Below are 23,603 nucleotides of genomic sequence, written 5' to 3'. Positions count from 1 at the left end.
AGCGAGGCTGCCTGGCCGTACATACAGCCAATCATAGCCGCTAATTCATAGAGATATATGTTCGATGAATGGGCCGTGCGCGGAAGCAATAATTTCTCGTCTGGTATTGGATATCCATCTAAGGCTTGATTTATGATTGTCTTTATTTTTATGGTAAGGAAACATAGATACATAATGATAGCAGAAATATCCCATAAATGTGCATATTAATTATGTTGTCTTGAGCCTCACGTTCCCTCTCTCTCCTCATACGGTGAGAAAGGAAAGGAAAAGGAAATGGTCAGCCATTAGGTAGAAAAGGAAGCACCATCTTTTATAGAGAAAGAATAAAAGGAAAAAAAAAGAGGGGGCGATAGGGAGAGATCAAAACATAAAGCCGCGGAGAGAGATGTTACAGAGACAAAATCACGGAGCAAGAGCCAGAGATCGCGAATCTTCTTTTCCGGCCCCTTTATTTTTAGCCCCAAGAACTGCTCGTTCCTCGCAATAAATTTTTCCCCTGAGCTCCAACTCCTCCTCCTCCTCCTCCTCCTCCTCCTCCTCCTCTTCTTCTTCTTCTTACAATCTCTCTCACTACGACCTGGCGGAACAAACGATTCTCTTCTTGGGTTCGGGTTTCCGGCTCCCATTTTTGGATCTTTCTCTGCGTTGAGTTCCTCGTATCCGACCAATCTGCCGTCGTAGAATTTTGGAGGGTTTCTTGGTCGGATTTGGGCTCCGATTGATGGAATCATCCGGCGGGAGCTCCGATCCTTACAGGAGCCAGAGCGCCGGCAGCGGTGGGGGCAGCGGAGGTTCTTCGAGGCGGTATGGAGTTCACTTCTCGGCCTCCAATTTCATCCAGGCGCCGCTGTCCGCGCTTTTGGAGTATTCTGGGATTTTACGGCCGAGATCGAGTCACCACGAGAACGAGAGCTTGATCAGTGGAGCGATCGGCAGTGGCTTGCGAGACCGTGTTTCCGGCCGGCTTGATGATCCTGCTGTCGCAGCACTGGCGGCGATGGTGAGGTCTCGATAAGGATCATTGGCGTCGGGGATCAGGAGACTTTGAGGGCGGGTTCCGGCCAGCCGCAAGCACTGGCTGTCGGTCCGGGTAGAGAGGGGAATTCCAGTGGTAATGGTGTTAGTTCTGAGACGATTCCGACTGTCTCTGAGAGGCAGGGAGGTGATGGTGGGGTTGGAGAGGTGACTTCGTCATCGTCCTCTTCTCTTCCATCATCAATCTCTGCGGCTGGTCCTCAGAGCACGGAAGGTGAGGCGAACGTTACAGGAGGTAGCAACAGGGATTCTTCGTACCAAAGATACGACATGCAGCAGATTGCAAGATGGATTGAGCAGATTTTGCCATTCTCGTTGCTTCTGTTGGTGGTGTTCATCAGACAGCATTTTCAGGGTATATGTTTCTTAATCTTTGCTTTTAATTCAGAAGCAGCTTTTCAGTTATATTTACACAAAAAAGATCTCTGGGATATGTTGCACGAAGATTGTAGTTTTTGATGTCATAGTGGTGCTAAATTTGCATAATCTTAGGAGTTCGTTCACTAAATGTATAAACTCTTATGTCCCCCCAAGCATGCATTATCATCACTATAAAGTTGTCGATACATGCACTGCTTATGATCTCAACAAATTATGATGGTATGCTCTTGAACTTCTGGGAAAATTCTCCAGGATTATTGGACTGGGTAATTTTGGGTTCATGGTGGAATTGCTTAAAAACTACTGGGCTTTGTCAAATTTATATAGCTGGTTATTAGCGATGCTTGATATGAGATAAGGGGTGACTTGTCACTGAAAGCTTTTCTCCCTTATCTTCTCACACATCTGCTGCTTCTCCACTTCCTGGTCTCAAATTCTCTTCTGCGGCTGCTCCTGTTTAGAACTACTAAGATTTTGACACAACTTTGAAATGGTAAAACTGTTTTACTATTCTTTTATATATTTGTTCAAATCAACATTTTTTTGAACAAATAGTCTGTTTTACAATTAAGACGGGATGTTTAATATTGTTTAACTCTGAGTTGTCTGTAGCCTTTTATTATTCCTTGGATGCTATAATATGCACTTTCTTATATATGCGTGGATGTTTGTGAGCTACAATAAAGGGACGACCATCTCTTTCTTAATCCTGCTTTACTTATACTATAGTGGTTACTGTGCGTGAAAATTTTGATATCTTTTCACTTCCAAATCATCATATGATGGTGATATGCATGTAATTTTAATTCTTTTTTTTCCTGTTCCTATTTTTAAATTTATAACCTTCACCAGCGGACCTACAGGTTTCTTGGTCACGATTTGGATTGCTGTTGTGATGTTCAAGTCTAATGATATATTACGGAAACAGACTGCTCTAAAGGTTTGTTAACTTTGATGTTAAATTTCCTTTTCCAGTTAAAGATATGTACCAATTCCACTCCTCTGCAACTTTATAAATGCCATTCTATTATTTTTCTGAGTGTGCTTGTATAAACTTTAACAGTTTATCTAGAGGAATATCCGATTTGTTTTCTGGTTAAACCAAATTTTCTTTTTCTAGAAAAACCAAAACAAAGCAATGTAAGATCTCCGTCCCCTTTGCTCTCTCCTCTCTTTGCAATGATATCATAAATTATTGGGCATAGCAAAATGTTTCTCTGGTATTATACTCTCACCCTTCTCCTGAAGCCATATGGCCACCCTATAAGCATGAAAACTAGTTCTCGTGCATCATTACTTTTGGAATATTTTCATACCATGAAGATCGTTTTTTAGGCAATTAACCAGTGAGGTCCTGGGTTTTGTAGGAAGCTCTTGTATTTTGAATCAGTATTCAAACCCCTTTGGGCTGCCATTTATTTGGCTCTTCGGCTAATTTGTGCCTTTGAAACGAACACAGCTTTTTATATTAAAAGTTGTCTTCTCCTTTCATACAAGTCATTCTTTTGCCTAAAGTTTCTCTGGCCCAAAATGTGGCACCAATTTCTAGAGTGTTCGTGTCAGTAGTTAACTGGTTTTATAACCTGTTCAATCTATGGAGCCTTTCCATCTCTCAGTCATGCTTTGTAGTTGATCCCATATTTAATGGGAAAAGGCTTTGGTACTGGTGGTGATGATGATATTTAAACCCCATGTCATAGGCAAGGCTAAGAAGTTAAGAAAAATGTAAAGAAAGAAATTTACTACCGTATCTGTTTATATCTCATATTCCTTGGTAAAGGAAGGTTGGGAAATGTTGGTATGATGAACATAGCTTACAATCCTCAAATTTCATGCCTATTATGCTAAACTAAGTTTCTATGAAGTATATGAAGGCAAGGGACAGTATCAGGTATTAAAATGAGAGAACAGTTCTGGACATTTTAGGAAGCACAAACCCCTATTAAGGTTTAATCTGTAGGTTTAATCTTGCAGGTTAATTTCTTTTTGTTTCTGAACAAGCTTATCATCAACTAGTTTCAACTGGAGAAAGAAATAAGCAGTGGCTTGAGAATGATGTCAGTGGAGTTATGGTAACAGTAGCTATGGATGAGCTGGTCTGGGAGTGTAAACCCAAGGATATGGTACTCAGCAATGCTGAAGAATTGCCTCTCTAGGCTAGGGAAAGGGTTGGAGGGACTTTTTGAAAGGAATACAGCTATGGCCATTTCTAAATCCTTCTAGGATCCTCAATTATTCTCCATGGATCACACAAGGAACCATTCCTCTAGTCATTGACACTTTTGAATCTAACTGCTGTATGTTCTACTTCACCCAACTATTTACCAAATGTTTACAGCCATTGTTGTACAGAACACCAAGTCACGCCCCTTGGTCTTTGGCTTGTATTCTAATCAAGGTTCGCCTTCTTAGTATCATACCCCATATCGGTGCCACACTAGTACTATATTGGTATGGTACAAAATATTTTCGGTGCACCAAATGCCGGTATGCCTTCCGTACCGAGTACCGGTACCAAATTGGTATGGTACGGTACGCTCCGTGCCGTCTGGTTTGGGCTAGTATAGCGAACCATGATTCCAATGCTTCTCACTTCCTTATTACGACTCAAGGCTGATGCTTTTAGAAATCACTTAAATGCATTATGACTGGAAAGGATTACGGGGTTACTGGGTCTCTGTTGTGTAGGCTTTTGTCAGATGGTGTAGTGCATGTTTTTGGTGACATTGACGTATCTCATTTTTTTTCCTTTGCTTGGACCCAGCTACTACTTGTTTCTGGATAACGCACTAATGAAATTATGCTAAATGAATTATCCTATGTAATGAGATGTCACATTATTATTGTTTGTTGCTTTCTGCAGGGAGAGAGGAAAATCTCTGTGCTTGTTGGGATTACATTAGTTTTCGTGATTCATGTGTTTGGAGTCTATTGGTGGTACAGGAATGATGACATTCTGTACCCATTGGTCATGCTTCCTCCAAAGGAAATACCACCTTTTTGGCACGCAATTTTCATCATTATGGTGAACGGTATGTACTTTAATGTTATAAATGACTATTTACATGCTTTGATAGTTTTGATTTCTGAAAATATTTCATGAATAAAATTGGCTCGAAAAAATTGAGTTTACATTTAGATATTGCCCTGCGGATTTTAGTTGCTTCCAAGTTAAATCATCTATTCATTGAAATGATCAACTGATCCTTTCAAGATAAATCAGGTATACCTGATCTGAATCCAATTCTGATGAAGGCTGAGCCTTCATCCATTCTAACTAGGATTTCACCGATCCAGTCTGGATTAGATGATTCCTGTTTTGAAACAGCAAGTTTTAAACACTGGCCTTTGTTTGGCAGAGATATGCTATCTATTCATTGTAAACATTATTTGAACCGAACACACAAGAATTATATCATTTTATATCAAAACTTCTTTCTAAAGTTTGTTGCTTTCTTGTCAGTCTCACAATTTAAGATTACTATTTTAGGATCAAGTAGTTTATAACTGCACCTATTAGTGGTTTAGGTACATTCATGTGATTCCTTGTTTGTTGCAACTTCCCAGATACTATGGTGCGCCAGGCAGCTATGGTTGTTAAGTGTGTGCTGCTCATGTACTACAAAAACAGCAGGGGCCGTAACTATCGTAAGCAGGTAATCTTGTTATTCTTATGTCTCTAATTATACTTATTTAAATGTCTCTAGGATTGTTTGAAGCAGTTTCTTATGAGATTTAGATGGTGAACTTGAAATTTAAGTAGTGGCAATTTTGAGTAGTTATTAGATGGAATCATGGAGCAAATAAGAACTGTTATACTTTGCTTGCATGGACACCAGAATGGACTTTTATGAACTTTTCATTTAATTTGAGGGCAATAAATGTAGTTAGAATTGCAGGAGGCTGTCATATTTCAACCATTTAGCCAATATTTGTACAATAAGTTTATATCGTGTGGTTTCTTCAAGGAACTAAGAGGATTGGTCCAGCTGGTCAGCTTGGTCTGGTTTGGCATCTGGGGTCAGATATGTTGGTGTGTTGGTTATGGAAAGGTAACTAGAGTTGAGGTTGTTGAGTGGTATTGGTGTTTCCATATCCGAAGGTTTGGAAGGGTTTTAACAAGGGTTGCTATAACTTGGTTGGGTTGTAATGTTTAGTATATATAGAGTAGAAATGGCTGCGACTTTGTGATTGATTCTTGGACTATATTAGTTTAGGAGGCAGTCTTGAAAGGTGGTAATGGTAAACCTTGATGAATTGGAAGCTCATTAGGTGATAACTAGTGGAGCCAACCTCTTATTCTTACCATAACAAAAATATTAAGCTGAGTATCTGCAGCCACAGGGATAGGAAAATTTGAGTAACAGTAATTAGTATATCTCAATGAAAAGGGAAACAAGCTCATGCCTTGTGTGAGGTAATAATTGCATACTTCTGCCGACCTTGTATTACAGTTTCCAGTGTGGACTGGCTCGTCCTCATGTTAAAAATATTTACGAAGCTCGTTGTCATCCACATGTGGAATTTGTTCTGACTGTTATTCTCCTTCATGAGTATAAGAAACACATTGAAACATCTTATTTAGAAAATCTTTGTTGTTATTGCTTGTGAAATGTTAAATATTTACTCTTTCCCTTCAACAGCTTCAAGAAATGTATTGGGGATTTATTTTCTGCAAATATACAGCACATTTATTTAGATATCTGGAGTGGGTTAAGTCCATAATACAGAGCATCTATTCCATGGATGCTTCATGTATATTATCCAATTAGGCTCCCTGCAGTAGCTGGTTCTAAGAATATAGTTTGCAATTTTTTGATGTTCAGATTATAGATGTTGTTTACTTGCAAAAGTACTTGATTATGCATCAACGAATACTCATCATGATAGGCACATGCAAGAATATTGAGAAAAAGTCATTTTGTTTGGGTGGGAATTGATAGAAGTATTCCCTTTTACCAAGACTCAATCATGTTGGAAAAGTGTGGCCTTTTATCATTTACCAACTTTCAGATGACATACTATTAAAGGTAGGCATGCTAGACACTCCCACCTGTTATATGGTTATCTTTACTCTCTAAAACATCAAAATAAAAGAAAAGATTGCTTGGTTCTGTGTATTTCACATAATAATTTTTGAGTGTAGTCCACAAAAAAAGGGACTCTATGTGGTCTTGCTTACTCAACAGTCAATTATTGATCCATTGGCAAGTTGTTATTTGCATCTAAGAAAGTAAGAAAACTGAAACAGGCGTGCCAAGATGCGTTATTTCAAAATCTTTAATAAGTTACCACAACCACTTTAGATGAACAAGATAATAATAACTGTCTCTATCATCCTTTATGCCGTTGACTTTTTTTTATTTGAATAAAATTGTCCCCGGTAAGGAAAAATGCAGACCACAGGTATAATTCCTAATGAAAGGATTAATAGCCTTCATGTTTACTATAATACATGAACAACAGGGCTCAGCTTGTTATATTCTTGTTGTTTCCAATATTCTGAATCCTTTTTTATCTAATCGGAATTTTTCTTATCTCAATGACATGGTCTGAGCTTAATACTGTTTTCTGCCAGTCTGATATCTAGATAGAGGCTTGTCAATGACCATGGCATAGGAAACCCTGTAAATTGTGATTTTTCTGCTTTTTTTTTATCTAATTGGAATTTTTATTTTACTGAAAGCTCGATTTGAATATAATTTGGATTCGTTTTTGAAAATTTTTAAGCAAATTTATTGGGTTTCTTCAAAAAAATTTCAGGGTCAGATGCTCACAGTTGTGGAGTATCTATTGCTTTTGTACCGTGCTTTGTTGCCAACTCCAGTTTGGTACCGATTCTTTCTAAACAAAGAATATGGTAGCCTCTTTTCATCTCTTACAACAGGGCTCTATCTTACATTCAAGCTGACATCAGTTGTTGAGAAGGTATATTTTTTTTCTGGTTTTTATTCTTTTCTGTTGAAATTTAAAGATCTTTTTCTACTTCTCCAAACTTTTGAACCAAGTTTCCAGGATGACGCCATGGTTTCACCTTCATAGCCAGTAAAGAAATGAGGAGGGAATTTCTTTTTACATTCATTTAGGCTGTGATTTTGCAGGTTCAGTCATTCTTTGCGGCACTGAAGGCATTGTCACGCAAAGAAGTGCATTATGGGTCTTATGCAACAACAGAACAGGTAAACTGTTGAATTTGCTTGTACTCTACCTTGGAAAACCTTTTCATTTTTCAGGGTTTTTGGAACAGAGTTTCCACTCTGGTCTACACTATTTTAGTTGTCCCATCATCTAAACAGCTGGAAAATTCAACTTTTTCAAAAACATCAGTTCCCCAAAACCTTTCCTAAGCAACCAAACATACCCTAAGAGCAACATTGAGTTAAGGATATGCTGATCCATTTCCTTAGCTTTCAATCATGTTTTCATTGTCTTGTATCTCATACTACTCGGACCAGTTTATCTTGAGTCTGAGCCCCTCTCTCATCAAGCTTCCTCTTCTTGTTGTTGCAAACGAAAACCTTACCTGAAATTATACTGTCATTTTGTCCTCTTGTCAATGCAACTGAAAGCATATTTAGGTGCACTCTTTTCACTTTTATCCTTTGTCTTACCACATCTACCCCAACATGATCTTCCCATGCTCAATGAGCATGCCTGTGTCCTTTCTATATAGCCCAATGATGCAATACTTTGAAGTATCATCAAATGTTGATTGAAAAAAAAAACAGCTTCAGTTATCTATGTAACTCAAAAGGTGATTTCCCCCTTCAGAGTTTGCAACTATGTCCTGCTATAGATGAAAAGAAAACATAGAACATAAATGTTGATTAAAACAAACTACCCACAGCTGTCGGCCATCATACTCACGCCTTTTCCATTCTACATGTCCTTGGAGTTTTCTTACCCATGCAAATCCAAAGGTTGCAAACATGCTCTTAAAGCATTTATTCTCTTGTTGGCATTTCCGGATCTCATTTTTGGTTATTGTATTGTTGCTTATTTTTTCTCCTAGAAATATCATGTTATTTTAGATTAATAAATCAAAGTGTTTAATATGTTCCGGGATTTCTATTGAAAACCTATGCAATGCATTAAGGGATGTCAAGGAATTTTTACTGTCTTTTAAAAGTGAGCTGTGGTGTCTTCAAAGGTGAACATGCTAGGCCCTTAACTCATGTTTGAGCAACTCACTTTCCCAGAGAAGTTAGGGGTACAATGGTTATTTGCCACCTACGAAGAGCAAACACTGTTAATACTTCTCAAATCAAGAGGATAGGTCTCATTTAACTCATGCACACAGTAATAAGTGGACTGCAAATGCCTGCCATTCTTTTATCTAAAGTATTTTATGCATGGATTGAGGTAGTTTGTGCTAGTCCCTCGCCGAACTAGAATGGAATCATGCATACCACGCTATGTCATGCCATGTTGCGCCGGTACTTGGCATCGTACCTAGCTTGCTGTCCGTATGCTTCGATGAACAGTCTAATCCATCATACTAGGTAGCAAGTGCTTGTTTAGTTTGTCTGTCAGGAGGACATGGTAAGATTGAAGAGGTTTGTATTACTGCCCCTGCATACCTGTCATGTTCATAACTTTGCTACTCATTACTCTTGAATATCATGAAAAGCATCGAAATGAAGAAATGGATGACCAGTGAACTCTTGCTGCAAAGATGGCCTGAAAACATTGTGAATGTTAGAGATTAGTTTTGTTTTTTGATAGAGATCTGCCAATTGAGAGTTTGGGAAAAAGGAATTTTCATACTTGAGATCATATTTGTGTTGTTATCGACTGGAACTTCAGAATAATCATAATCATTGAGCCAATCATAAAAAAATGTAAAAACTTATAAAATGAATCAAAATCTAAAATTCAGATTTCATTAAATTTTATCACTGATTAAGGAATTATAGCCTCTCTGTACCTTGGCTGGCAAAACCCTGAGCTGCAGCTTAGCTGTTCTTGCTGTTGAGGAGGATTAATTATTATTGTTGTTGTCGATGCTGTTGTTGTCTTGGATGTTTTTAGGGGGTTGAGGGACTTCTGGGTTTGAACTTGAGAACTAGCGATATGCATTAACATGTGATGAAATTAATGCAGGTTGTTGCAGCCGGTGATCTGTGTGCTATCTGCCAGGAGAAGATGCATGCTCCCATTCTGCTTCGCTGTAAACACATATTCTGTGAAGATTGTGTCTCTGAATGGTAGCATATCTGAGCTCTACCATTTCCTTTCTGCTTTGTCCAATTCTCTCTCTCTCTCTCTCTCTCTCTCTCTCTCTCACACACACACACACACACACACACACACACACACACACACACACACATGCACGCACATGTCCCCAGGCCTTTGCCTTTCTTTATGCATTTTATTTCTAATGCCACCACAGATTCCAAATAAACTTCACCCAATTTTCATTGAACTGAGTGCTCTATATGAACTGTTACTGTACCGAAATTAATATTGAGCTCCGTTGCTGGACATCCTGTGAATCTATGCCAAAATGTGGTATTACATGCTTTGTGTATTTATGCCTACAATTTGGCAACATGACAAGAAAAACTGTGGCAGGCACCCAGTTCTTAATTGCTAGTATGATCAACTGCATTTCAATTTTTAAGGCATAACCGAAAAGCCGTGGTAATCTCATTAAGTTGATTAGCTAACCAGGTTTGCTATATTAAGCTCATCAGTGATGTGGATCTTTAACTTGGGTGCCCCATAGTTGATTTTTGGAGGAGCAGATACCCTTTCCTCTTGAGAGGAGCAATGTCCATCTCATATGCACATACCTTGGCAACACTGTTAGAAATTTCTAGTCACCTTCAGAAGTTCAATTTAGTCACAATTTAGTACATAGTTCAGGATTTCACTCTCTTTTATGTAATCTTGCAAAAACATTATATTGGCACCTGTGTCTTTAATTATTTATTCTTCTTGCAGGTTTGAGAGAGAACGCACATGCCCATTGTGCAGGGCGTTGGTGAAACCAGCAGATCTTCGCTCGTTTGGTGATGGTTCCACGAGCCTGTTTTTCCAGTTGTTCTAGAATACGCTGGCAGCAAACTAAACTGTTTACCTCTATCCCAACTCTGGTCTGAAATGAGTAGGATGACCTCATTTCCCTGCTTTGCCATTACGACCCGTGTTCGATGTACCCAGATCCACACCCGTGTTTTTGCTGGAAGCCTTAACTGGAATTACCTGGGACAGCTGCTTTTCTTCTCTCTTTCTTTCTTTCTTTTTTGTTCATATTTCCGTAACCAATCTATATAGGCCCTTGTTGGGAAATTTTAACGGAACAGATGGAGAAGTACGATATTATATATAAGTATATAATTTATATTAGAGTGTGAAAAGTTATTTAATATATGAGCATCTTTTCAATATATGCTTAAAATCAACTTGTACAGATTTTGTTGGTGCCTGATGGTGGTTTGGTCATGGAAATTCGCAAACATTAATTAGCTCATTTCATTGCCCTTTTTGCGCGCTCCACCAAGCGTGGTTTTTAAAATGTTATACCGTGCGTGGTTCAAGCAGGTGGGCCCCAGTCATGGCTAATTGCGGTGGTGGGTGATGTTGGCGCGGGGTAACCAATAGGAGTCCACGCCTCCGGCAATTCTGCCGAAGATGGTCTTGGAGCATCTTGAGCCACAGGAAGCACTGAGGTATGGTAATGTGTAGTGGCAGCCCACGCAGGCAGCCGAGAGTTCGACTAGTACGATAATGCTGGTACGATTATGAAGAGGGATGCTGCCAACCAACAAGATTCTCCCATGACTACTATCTCTAGCAAATCTGGTTCCAACTGTAGCAGGTTCAACTAAACTGTCAAAACTGATTTTAATCTCTCCTCTAGTGGGTTACAAACAATAAAGGGAAGGTGCCAGGGGGTTCCCCCACAGAGCCCTTTATTAGCATGAATTCGCGTAGATGGATTCTGAACGGTCGAAACAAATTCTTCCACCAAGACAAGCATATGTTTTGTTCGATGCCGAATACACATACTATAGCAGAGGCGGGGGCAAAAGCCTTTTCAGGTATTTAAATATGGGGGGGCCCTTTCTGCGAAAATAATTAAATTAATTAATGAAAAATTACCCATATCTGACGCCTCCGAACTGGGCAATTTCAGGTGGCAAAAACGCGGATGGTTAGATGTTGATTTGATGACTTGTAAATTATAATGAAACGCAAAATAGGGGAGTTACAAACCTTTGCTTCTTTTTTTTTTGCTAAAGACAAACCTTTGCTTTAGAACAACAAAACAACCATATCTATTTCGCTTCGGTTTCACCAGCTGGACAATGGTAGCATCCCTCACCCTGACACCAATCCATCTGGGTGGGAAAGACAACCCCAGATGCCACTGAAATTTACCTCCGTGTATCATTAAACCCAGAGCTGAAAATATTTTCACTGATGTCTTCCATTAGTTATAATAACTTAAAATTTGTCCAACACCTGCATACAGAAGCAATATTTGCAATGATACAACCAGAAATAAGATCCACAGAAAATCCAGAATAAGTTTGTACCACTAAAAGCAACGGTAAGAAACATACACTGGAAAATAACATCTATTAGACTAATCATGATATGCATGTGACAGCTGCCATTCATTTGCCACTCATACACGACATTGAGGAAACGTTCAAGACAGGTATAATCTGCTGTTGCAAAAGGATGCCTATCACCATTGAACTGATCACAAGCAAATGTCAAACAATCTCAGCACGCCAAACATTGATTTATTTATAATATTTATAATTACTGATAAATAACAACAGCAACAAATAAACTAATTTACAAATACAGACACAAACATGAAAGAATGTAATTTTACGTCACCAAACCAGCACAAACTGAAGAGGATGAGCAAAAATTGACTAGCCCTGATTTTCCGAGGTAGGTCCTGAAGCAAATTGTTGTTGCCTAGAATCTCAGATGCTGAAACTATACGGGTGGTGGGCTAGCCCTTGTGTTTGGAGGAACAGCCTGTGAAGGGCGTGTGGGAGGTGTAGGGATAATTGGGCAAGATTCTGGTACAAGAATGGAGGGAGAGGCTGCAGGAGGTGGCTGAGTAGTGGCAGTACTTCTGGTAATACGGCTGGGAGTCGGGGTGGTTGGGGAGAGAGGGGAAGATGATTCAGATACTGCAGGAGCTGGTGATGCAGGAGGGATTTGGATGGAGTAAACCTCCGTGACCTCTTCAATGCCCTCATCCACATAAACAACATCTTGCATGTTGAGTTGGTGGTACTCCACAATCTCCCTCAGGAATCTATTCTCCCTTGCATATGTGGAGTTCTCATGTGCCAGCCTTGCCTTCTCAGCTAACAATGTCTCTAGCTGAAGACGTATCTACATAACATGGACAGGAAACAAATAAACAAAGAAAAAAACGAATTTGATAAAGAATTGTGGATTAATGGGATTGCATCAGAATTTTTACTACATGATGCACTGTGAATCTGCAAATGATTCTAAAGATCTTGACAACTGTAATTTTGTAACTTAAATATGTGGTATGTTCCAGGGAGCACATGCATCATATTGATGGTGAGATATTGGATGTAGAAAGGAAATGCACAAACCCATGAGTTGATTATATCTGTTGACCACCAAGCATCGGAACTAAACCAGTGATAGCTCCATGGCCCAATCTAAAGGTGGTACAGAGTGCAGAAAACAATATATCAACATGCAATCACAAGCAGAAATCAGAAAACATGCCCAAAGAGATAGCACATTAATACAAAGAAGAGTAAATGCAAGCAAGGCAATGTATAATACAAAAACAAGCAATTACATGCACAGCAATATATTTTGCAGAATGCATGCGGGCACTAGCATAAATAGCAAAAGTCCGGTGATTCAGTCTTGTGGGCAATCATGAAAACCATTTCTTCATGGTGATTCCCTAATCAAGGTTCAGATCCAAGGATCTGAGTACCAGTGCATACCAGTCCATAATGGATGTACCCTAGAGGTGAAGAACTGGTTGTATGCCCTCGTATCGGTCTGTATCGATGCATGGTACATTACCTTATTATTGCTGTCCCGGCCCAAAGAGACGTACCGTGTGTTTGGGATACTGCATATACTTAAACCTTTTTCTCATTAAATCCAATCAAATAAAGTGTATGCTGTAAGCATTTAGTTTGTCCTTTATATCATGTCAACATATTAATGTCAGGTGAAAGTTCAAGAACAATAAGCTCATGCTATTCTTCATACAATCAACATCTATACTAACAAATCATAAACATGAAGTAATAAATTAAATTAACACAAGCATAAAATAAACAAAATCCAAGGCTCGTGGTACCGACACTGGATACAGTACTAGTATGGTAACATACACTTGGTATAGTATGGTACACTCCCTACCAACACAACATGAGGAGATCCTTTTACTCATGCCCAGCCGTGAAATTGCCTCAAAACCAGGAGGTACAGGTTACTACATGAAACCAAGCAGAATTGATCAATTTGCCCACTACAAGTTGGTTCAGCCCTTGCGTCATATTGAACCTCAGTACTCTGCCAATGCCCTGCCATATGGTGTGATACACCAAATACATACTAGTATGGGTTGGTATGGCGAACAATGCATAAAGCCTTATCAAACCAGATCAAATATGTAAAACTTCTGACCTTCTCCGCACACATCTCAACTGTTCTGCACCTTCTGACCATTCAAGTAATACCTTCCTAACCAAAGACACCACTAGCCTATGTTACATATATCTAAACCATCTCAGCTCTTACAACATTCTATCAATATTGCTCTCATTCCTTTATACTCATATGTTAACTCCAGCACTCCTAATTTTGCCATATCCATATTGGTGATCCTTCAGCAGCTCGTCTTACACCATTGGTCCAGTTCACTATTCATCATACTAATCCATACATCAAAAAATGTTATTATAACTGTTTTATATAATTACTCAAGCACAAATGGTGTTTGACCATCACTAACATCATAATTCTCTCTTTTTCCTTGTTCTATACACCTCACAAATTCCTACTTAAGGTTCATGATGTAGTATATGTTTTTAACTGATTATAAACCTTTACTTTCAGAAAATCAGTTCCATATTTCCAGTTTACAATTCTTACCTTCCCAAAAATTTCACTTGCTTCAAGTTGCATCTTGGTTCTACAAAGGACCCATCAGTTCACTCTGTGTACTCTTACATATTAGTCTGGGCTAAACCTTTTGTTCTCTAGAACTTCCATAAATATTAGTTTCGTATTTGTGTCTCCACAAGCTAATCAAACAGCAATGCATAATCTGCAGAATAACATGAATCAGAGGAAGCCTCTAGGATATCAACAGATAATGTATGTTAACAAATAGGAGCTCAAAACAAAACCTGGTGATGGTCAAAAGGGTGAAAAAGAAATTATTTTAAAATTTAATTGAACTTTTCATTGGAGAAACAAAATGCATACAAGATCATCATCTTCAGGATTAGATCCCTTCTCATGACTCTCCCTCAGCATTTTGTTTTCTTCTTCAAGCTGAGAACACCGTTCCTTTGCAAAAGCCAGGTCAGCTTTGACGGTCTTCAGTTCACGCAGAAGAAGCTTGGCCTTTGCAGCCATTGCATTAGCAACCTGCAAAAACAAGATACAAAGCCATTAATTCGGTCCATCAAAAGGGTGAAACAATAAAAAGTATGTAACATAGCTAACTATAGACATGGTAGTGGACCAAAAGAAAATCCTCTCATTTTAAAATACATGTTTTGCATTAAGCATACTGTTATATAAAAATCCACTGAGTCTCTGATGGACAGCCCAGAGCTAATCTGGTTATCTCTGCCTGGTTCTAAGTATCGGCAAACTGCATAATTCTAGGAATTGGAAAGTTTCGCACTACCATAAGGTGACCTCAAGAATTAGAAGAGTGACTACTAACTAGAGCATCTGTGCATCAACTTTACCTTTGTGTTAATATACAATATGAATGCTTTTCATTTTTGATGATTTTACTACAGCAACACAAGATGAATGTTATCAGAATCGGGCAGTTGAAAAATCAAGCAAAGTCAACTCTGTTAGAAAATTTATGTGGTTTAAGGAATCAGTTTAACTCGATACAGCTCACGAGCATATGTAGAACAGCAATTTCAATTTCGTGATATACAGTTGCCACCTTACGTCGCGAGATGCCTTCAGTTGTGTTTCATAATCAGTTTGTATCTGAGGAAATATGTGTTGAGCCAATTTCTCTGCAGCCTGACTGTGTGCATTGTGACCGCTTCCTTTTCTCCTAATATGCAGCTTTCGTGTTTCATGGATGATGTCAGCAGTCTTATTCTCCACAACTGTCCGACCCTCCTGGAAAAATAAAGAACCACATGATTACCAAACTAAAAATCAGAGGGCTACAAGATTCCAAATAGGAAGACCTTCTTGTCGTCTCCTCACACAACAGATCATACGATCAAACCCAAGTTTTGGAACAATCAGTGGGTGGACAGATGTCTACATCATAATGTTAAACACACATTTTTCTGTTATACAGGGACATCAAGACACATCATTAACCATTCCAATATGTAGCATGCATATCTACTTTCTAGTCAAGTTGAAATGTTAAATTGAAGACCATGTGATTTTTGACATATAGTAGTGAAGGAGGTAAATTTCTAACTCTCAGCAGAGCTCTATTTCTTTCAGTAATCTAATGCTTGAGTTAATAATAGAAATGTGATTATTATCATCAGGTAATGCTGCTGATCTTAATGAACTGCCACTTGTTAAGTACTGATCAGTAACGAAAAACTTCATATTATATGGAAAAATTTCTATTTTCACTATTAGTTTTACCTTATAACATGATATCAGAACTAGTTTTGGCACCAGACTTCTACACGCATATATGTGAAAATAGGCACATAGATATCCACATACTCAGACATTAGCAATATATGACCCATTTTGCTGTCTCTGAATTTTGAGAATACACAATGTATGACCCATGTATCTGAGTTGATCACATTATCAAATGAAGCATGAATCTTCAAAGCATTCAACAATTATGCAGGACCTAAGAAAGATTCCATGATTATATTATATATTTTAAAAATGAGAAAGTATGTCAAAAGAAAACAACAGCAGCAAACAAGTCCCAGAAAGAAATTACTTCGAGAGCATTTTTAATCGTGTCACCAATGTAGTTAAGGGAAGAAGCTATTGTATCTGAACTTTTCTGAAAGGGAGGTGTTTCCGTCTTCTGGTAGCCATGAGGTGACCAATTTGAATGATAAAACTGCATTAAGAAAATAGAATCAGTTGGAAAAGCAAAGATTTAAAATTGTATTAAACCATAAGAACCGCACAAAGTAGAGTATGATAGTGAAAAAGGAACGTTTTGGGCAATTATTTTTATCACAAAAAATGCACAAGAAATTTCAGTTGTTTCACAATTAGGCATTCACCAGAAAGTTTGGTGAGAATTCCCAGAAGAGGAAAGGTCCAACCCAGTTTCAAGGCAATGTTTGAAGCTTCCATGGGATAAAAGAAGGAAAACCCACCCCAGCACTGTAACATAAAGACAAGAGACCCTAAAGCACAGGCCCCAGTAGAAGCTCAGAATTATACTGTTAAACCCTTCTTAAACAATCAATTTACCTGCTAGGATATATTAGAAATATGTTAAGAAGAGAATTTTTGCCGAATTGAAAGATTTACATCCCTTTCTTGCTTATGCTTAATTACAACACTTCATTCTCACCTTTCGGTCTCACCATTTTGTCTCATCCTCTATAAAATACACAAAGGATAAAACAGTTTCCAGGATTCAGATATTCCAGAAAAAGTTGTCCTAACAGGAAACAAAAAGAATGATCCAATGATCAATGATGGGCCGACACTTAGTATGCCAAATTGGCCCTTGTACTGGGCGTACCGACACAGTGACAGGATGGTACTGGTACGAGGCCCGGTACCAAGATGGCGTATCTTGATCCAATCCTTTAGAAGAATGTTTCAGATACTGTCCAACAACAGTCACCCATAAAAGGAATATGCATTTCATAAGTAAGAGTTAACCAGCAAACATGAGATGCAAAATTTGATGCTACCTGACTGCCGGCTGATGTGTTGGCTGCTTGGGGTTGGTTTCTTCCAGGAGTTTCAAATTGCTTTGTTGTATTATCATCCTCAAGAACTGCTTTAGCTTTTCTGGCTAAAACCCCCCAGAATCCATATTTGGATTCATTCAAATTTTTCATTGACGTATATTCATAGGCAGCAGAATCCTACATCAAAAGCAACATAACTTATTATACAATTAATAAATGATGACAGAATATGCAGATAAAAAAAATGCCATATAGCAAATCAAGTTACTGTTATGATAGCCTAACAACCTGCAAGGAACCCCTGCCAAGAAACCCCCTAAAAATTTTCTGTCAAATGGCTGGCCAAGGAAATACTGGACAAGTGAAGTGCCTGCCAAGAAACCTGGAAACCAGGTGGCACTAAAATCAGCCTATCTTAATTGCTGTAGAGTTTAAGATCATGTAAATATGTGGCAAGTTAACGATGCTAAATTGTTATTCACAGATGTCAGAGTATTATGGAACAGAGAAAGGGTTCCTCGAACACTTTCATTAGTGGACTTACATTTAATTTTAACTTGCACAACAGAACATTAGATGCAGCCTCCAAGCTTTCAGTTATCATTTGTTTTCTTCTTTTAAACAGTCATTCGATTATTACGTCAATCAAAACCCATATAATGAAAGAAACTTTTATGTCAAAGCACTGCTGATGCCTGGGGTCATTGAGAAATTGCTTCAACAAACCTTACATTTGACATTCCAGAAAGCCCGCATGGTTACCATATAAGGTCCACATCAACCAATTAAAAAAAAAAATTAGTCGGGTTCCAGTAAAACAGCAATTAATCAAAGTGTTGCTGTTTCCAGAATAACCTGCCTCATCTCAAACAGATCACATAAAGGCTTCCATCTTATCCAAACAATAGAAGATAAGATCCGCTGTCTCGAGAGAAAAATAGAAAAAAAGACAAGTCAGGGTGTAAGACTGACAGCTTTAGTCAATTACCAATAAATGTCTAGTCTCATATTACGAAACAAAATGACAGCCTCAAAAGGGCTAGTTGAGGCTTATAACCTTTGAACAGCCTCCAAAGCGTTGATCACAGCTTATCCTAGCAACCAATAAAGCGTGGAAACCTTAAAAGATATAATAGAACACCCAAACTCAGAAGAAAAACTAATCAACAGATAGCTCCATCACTTATTTGAACCTCTGTTCTGCGTTTCAACCTGTAGACGGTTGAAATCTTGTATTAGCCTCCCAAAACCCTGCTTGCTTCTCCAGAGATTCTACACAAACCATGCCATTCATTCTACTCATATTATTGCAATCTTTTTCTGAAAGAACCATATCAAATCCTCAATTTCTCCACACAAACATCCAAAAACCTTCCATAAACATAAGTTTCCTCAGATCAATCAAGTGGAATTTGCTTGTTTGCTTCATCAGGACTAGATCCTTCCTATAAATCCACTGATTGGACAAACAAGTGATGCATTGCTATGAGAAACTCTAGTGATTCCATGACACCATTTATCAGATGCTTCATGTTTCCAATTACATTTTACTAAAACTCAGTTCTGGCCCAAATCAAAAGAAAACCTTCAATAGATCTGATTCTGAACCAAAGAAACCCTGAGAACTTTCCTTTTTCCACAAGATTCATCTGTACAATTGTTTCCGTTGAACTCGGTCATATAGTGAGCTTCTGTCCAAAAATAACCCAACACATCCAAATCACTTAATCAAGCAAAAGTAAAATAAAATAAAATAAAATAACCCAAATTCCAAGCAGAAACACTGCTCCAACTCCCGGCAATTCAAGAAATAGGCAGGGATCTGCAAGAACCCAGGTCTCTCAGACAAAGAATATGTTGAAAAGTAGGAAGAAAAGGTAAGGGGAGTAAGAACTGACCCTCGGCGAGGGGGAAGACCTCTCGCGATTGGCAAACGGGTGGGCGGCGGAGGAGGCGGCGGAGGACTCACCATAGGCGGAGAAGAGGGAGGAGTCGCGGTGGGCGGCGGAGGCCCGGATCGCTTGGGCGGCGAGCGACGGCGGCTCGGTGGCAGCGGATCGGTAGTCCTCGAAGGAGGAAGAAGTTTGATAGGACACCCCCTGCTTCCGCCGGTACGCCATGCCCTCCACGCCGCCGCCGATGAGAGAGAAAGAAACAGGGACGGGGAGAGAGAGAGACAGAGACCGCAACTCGGGCCTCGGGTCCGAACGACGGACCCCTTTATGGATGCTGGATAGGCGAGAGAGTTCGATTGAACCCGTCGGAGGTCGGTCCCCGTCACGCCCTCATGCTTTTATTCCTACCCATCTCTCGATATCCACCGTCCATCTCATGAGTTGTCTTCTTCTTGTTCTTCCTTTTGGTTGGACCTTGGCCCAAAGCGTGGACAGGCCGGGTTCGGAAATAAGGACCGAGGCAGTGAGCTGGAGAGTGAGTAGATGGACGGCTCTGATGTGCCTAGTATCCAATGGTGCTCCTAGTGCAACTTTGTGATACAATTAAGCCAACCTAATTAGCTGTTCAGATGGGAGTGTGTTGATTTTTTTTTCGTTAAGATATATTAAAAAGAGTTTTTTTTTTACATGAATACTCTTCTGAAAATTTAAATTTACACAAATATTCTTTTAAAATTTGTATTTATGTGTGTATTCTCGTAAAATATAGTTTTTACACAAATACTCCTAATATGTTCTTCTAACACCATTAATAAAAATCATATTTATTTAAATTAAAAATAAAATAAAATTTTGAAATTATTTTTTTGTCCCCCATTGCTATCGTATTATAAATGTTTCTCTTTTTTTTTTGTACATCTACCCATTAAGAATAGTTTAATTATTTTAATTTGAAACCGTTAATTTTTTAACGGCATTAGATGGTGTGGGAACACATACAAAAACAAAAATAAAAAATGATAAAATAGCAAAATAAGTGTTTTATGAGGGTATACATGCAAATATTAATTTTGAAATAATATTTATGTAAAATTCGATATTTAGAAAGATATTCATGCAAAAAAAATATATATTAAAAATCACCATTCACCTATTTAGTTTCAATTTGAGCTAGTTTCAGGTTGAACGCTTTGGCAAGTTTGATACTAACCCCTGTTTCCGCGGTGAAACTAATGCGCATCGAAATAATTGGAACCTGACCAGATCAAATCTGCACCAACCAAAATTGCTTTTAAGATTCGAATATCATGCTGGGGAGGGTCTTTTGTTTAGTCGGACTTGGCTCGTGACCCTTGAACTCGGTTATCTCATGCAAACTGGGATATATGATACCTAGCATTGGGCAAATGGTGCGCGGCATGCCGTGCAAATTAATTCGTGGCTTGAGTACCTACCGGTGCTGGAGCTAGTCGGTCCTCAATTTTGCATCATATTGCATTGTTGAATTTTGAATGACAATTTGATGTCATGAATTTTGTCACGACTCAGGATCTCATCTAAAAAGACAAATCCAATCACAAACACTATAATCAGCTCGTAGTTAGCTTATATCCATCTATATTGAAGTGTCCTCTAGTCCACATAGATCATAAGCCGGATTGGCTCTAATACATTTTGTCACGATCTAGGATTTCATCCAAAAAGATAAACCAGAAGATATTATTTATGTTCTTTGATCTTGTATAAGTACCCAAGATTTATCCAACGAATACATACTCTCTTCTTTAAATTCTGACATCCTCGCTAGGCCAAAGATCCAAATCCAATCACAAAACATCATGATCAGCTTGTGGTTAACCCATATATATATATCAGTGCTGCAGTATCTTCTAGTCCACCTAGGTTATAAGCCATATCGGCTCTGATACATTTTGTTATGATTTAAAACTTCATCCAAAAAAACTAGTCATAAGATATTATTTAAATTATTTATTTCTGTATAAATATATAAAATCTATCCAAAGTAAATAGATACCCCCTTTTATAGTCAGTGCGGATGCTGCCTAGAAAATTTTAAAAAAATAAATACATAAAAATTGTTGCTTCAGTCTACTAATGCATCGGATCTAATTCGCCCCGATGTCTTACCCGCAAGCCCAAGTATGCTCCTGGCGCGACCTACAACAGATAATGGCTTGACTTTGGTCTAAATGAGTTTCAAGTATTATAATTAATGCCTCTACAATTTAATTCTGCGACACCCGTCAAGAACCTGCGGCCCCTGGATCCGTCCCTTCTTCACCTTACTACCTGATGTAACATCGGCCTAGTTCTGTGTCAAATTTTTATTAGCTATAATATATATTATTGAATTAATATACCTCCTTAGTTTTTTGTTTTTTTGATACAGATACCTCCATGTTTATTATCCCGGAAAGGATTTGAACTTTAGCGCAATACCAAATCATATGAACAAGCACGAAGAACCATGAATGAATGGCCTCAAAAAGCTTACGCATACCGAGGGAGCCATTATTTAATGACGAGGTCCCTTTGCATTTGTTTTGTTGCTGATCAAGTCAATGTAGATATTGATTGTTATTTTTCCTTTTTTTTTAAGAGTTTTGATACAGTCGTGCTCCGTAGACTCAACGACGTGGGATAGCTTGGATGAATGCCACGCATCCGAAAATCAATTGCTTCCTTCCGTCGAAAATGCAACGCCGCATCATCCAAGCCATCGAAACACTAGGGTAATGGTTGCATCCACCTTTTGCTCCGAAATATTTAGGCATTAATGAGAGATGAAGGGGTCTTGCAGGTCAAGTATCTTTTCTATGAAACTAATGAGGTTGCAGACTAGATGGCTGATTATGTAGCCAGTCGATAGGAAGCTGCCTGTAGCACTCCAAAGTATTTTTTTTTGATTTTATTGAATGTATCCATAAGGTATGATCCACACTATTTTCAGCAGTCATCTGACCGCTTTGGGTGTATTTCCTTTTATTTATTTGTTCTGTTTTGGTTCTTTCTCTCTTTGGTCAGCACGTGTGGATGGACTTTGGCACGCTGCTTGGGCTCTCGCCTGTCCGGGCTGGGATTGACCCACCGGATATTTCTGGCCTCACCCCGTACCAACCGCAAGCCACGTGTCCCTTCAAGCTCCCCATCTCACTAACTGTGAGATTACCTCTCAGCAGTCTGCCTCATCCGCCGTCGCTTCATGACACGTATTCCCGACGATATCAATATATCCATATTTATAATTATTTTATTTAATATATTTATTTTGAATAAAGATAAATATAAATCTAATACTAAAATATAATAAATAAATAATAAATCAAATAAATAACATATTAATATAATTGTTACGGAGAACTTAGCCGCCACGCCCCACGTGACCGGCACGCGCACCCAGGAAGACTACGGCAGTCCCTTGATCCAGTAATCCGACCCCGAGTCGGATATCTTCTGCTCCGCAGCCCGACCCCGAGTCGGCTGCCCCTTGATCCAGCAATCCGACCCCGAGTCGGACATCTTCGGCTCCGCAGCCCGACCCCGAGTCGGCAGCCCCTTGATCCAGCAATCCGACCCCGAGTCGGACATCTTCGGCTCCGCAGCCCGACCCCGAGTCGGACATCTCTCGACAACGACAGGCTATTCCCCAGAGGCACGCCGCGGCCCTCTGCTCCACTACACCCAGCAACGGTCGTATCCGGCGCTGCTCCACGATCCCCTGTAACAGCCGTACAAAGCGGAGCTCCACTACGCCCTGTCATGGCCGTACCCAGCGCTGCCCCACGACGCCCTGTAACGGCCATGTCAGTGGCAGCTCCATCGTGCTACACGATGACCAACCCCCCAAAAGGACCCCCCAGCCTGGTATATATGCGGCTGGGGGGGAGAAGGGGGGGTAAGCAAGAACTTCCAGAGCATTCTCTTACTTGCTACTATTATCTCTCCTTCTCCTCCAATCTCCTCTGACTTGATCGTCGGAGGGCCCCCACTACCCCAGTGGTGGTGCGAGGCTTGCTTGCAGGTTTCCCGGTGGAAGGTGGAGCGCAATCAACACCAACCAAGGCAACTCAAACGGAACCCCGTTCACACCGCTGTGCCAATCGTTCTCGGTTTGGACCACCAGCAACAGTTGGCGCTAGAGGAAGGGCCCGAATCT

General features: G+C 39.3%; 2 protein-coding genes across 9 annotated transcripts; one reads left to right on the top strand and one right to left on the bottom strand.

Annotated features, from left to right (window-relative positions):
- Positions 1 to 306: 306 nt before the first annotated feature.
- LOC103702234 (RING finger and transmembrane domain-containing protein 2) lies at positions 307 to 10,814 on the top strand. Its single transcript, XM_039124472.1, has 8 exons — positions 307 to 1,393; positions 2,283 to 2,359; positions 4,283 to 4,451; positions 4,987 to 5,075; positions 7,183 to 7,347; positions 7,521 to 7,598; positions 9,523 to 9,626; positions 10,369 to 10,814. Exons 1-8 carry the CDS (start codon positions 1,309 to 1,311, stop codon positions 10,472 to 10,474), a joined length of 873 nt encoding a protein of 290 aa, XP_038980400.1. The 5' UTR covers positions 307 to 1,308; the 3' UTR covers positions 10,475 to 10,814.
- Positions 10,815 to 12,070: 1,256 nt separating this feature from the next.
- Positions 12,071 to 19,801, bottom strand: LOC103702166. Of its 8 annotated transcripts, none has more exons than XM_008784486.3 (9): positions 19,430 to 19,798; positions 18,076 to 19,353; positions 17,820 to 17,913; positions 17,532 to 17,708; positions 16,592 to 16,717; positions 15,604 to 15,783; positions 14,893 to 15,057; positions 13,026 to 13,094; positions 12,071 to 12,792 (listed from the first exon to the last, which is right to left on the bottom strand). In XM_008784486.3, the coding sequence occupies exons 4-9, from the start codon at positions 17,679 to 17,681 to the stop codon at positions 12,385 to 12,387; spliced, it is 1,098 nt and encodes a 365-aa protein (XP_008782708.1). In that variant the 5' UTR covers positions 17,682 to 17,708; positions 17,820 to 17,913; positions 18,076 to 19,353; positions 19,430 to 19,798; the 3' UTR covers positions 12,071 to 12,384. The 8 variants fall into 8 exon arrangements, with proteins under 8 accessions (XP_008782708.1, XP_008782709.1, XP_026658441.1 ...); XM_008784487.3 differs by having other exon boundaries at positions 17,820 to 18,452; positions 18,589 to 19,353; XM_026802640.2 differs by lacking the exon at positions 17,820 to 17,913 and having other exon boundaries at positions 18,589 to 19,353.
- Between the last annotated feature and the right edge of the window lie 3,802 nt (positions 19,802 to 23,603).

The sequence above is a fragment of the Phoenix dactylifera genome, chromosome 3 (genome assembly GCF_009389715.1).
Source record: "Phoenix dactylifera cultivar Barhee BC4 chromosome 3, palm_55x_up_171113_PBpolish2nd_filt_p, whole genome shotgun sequence".
Taxonomy (NCBI): Eukaryota; Viridiplantae; Streptophyta; class Magnoliopsida; order Arecales; family Arecaceae; genus Phoenix; species Phoenix dactylifera.
This window is presented reverse-complemented; position numbering and strand designations above follow the sequence as displayed.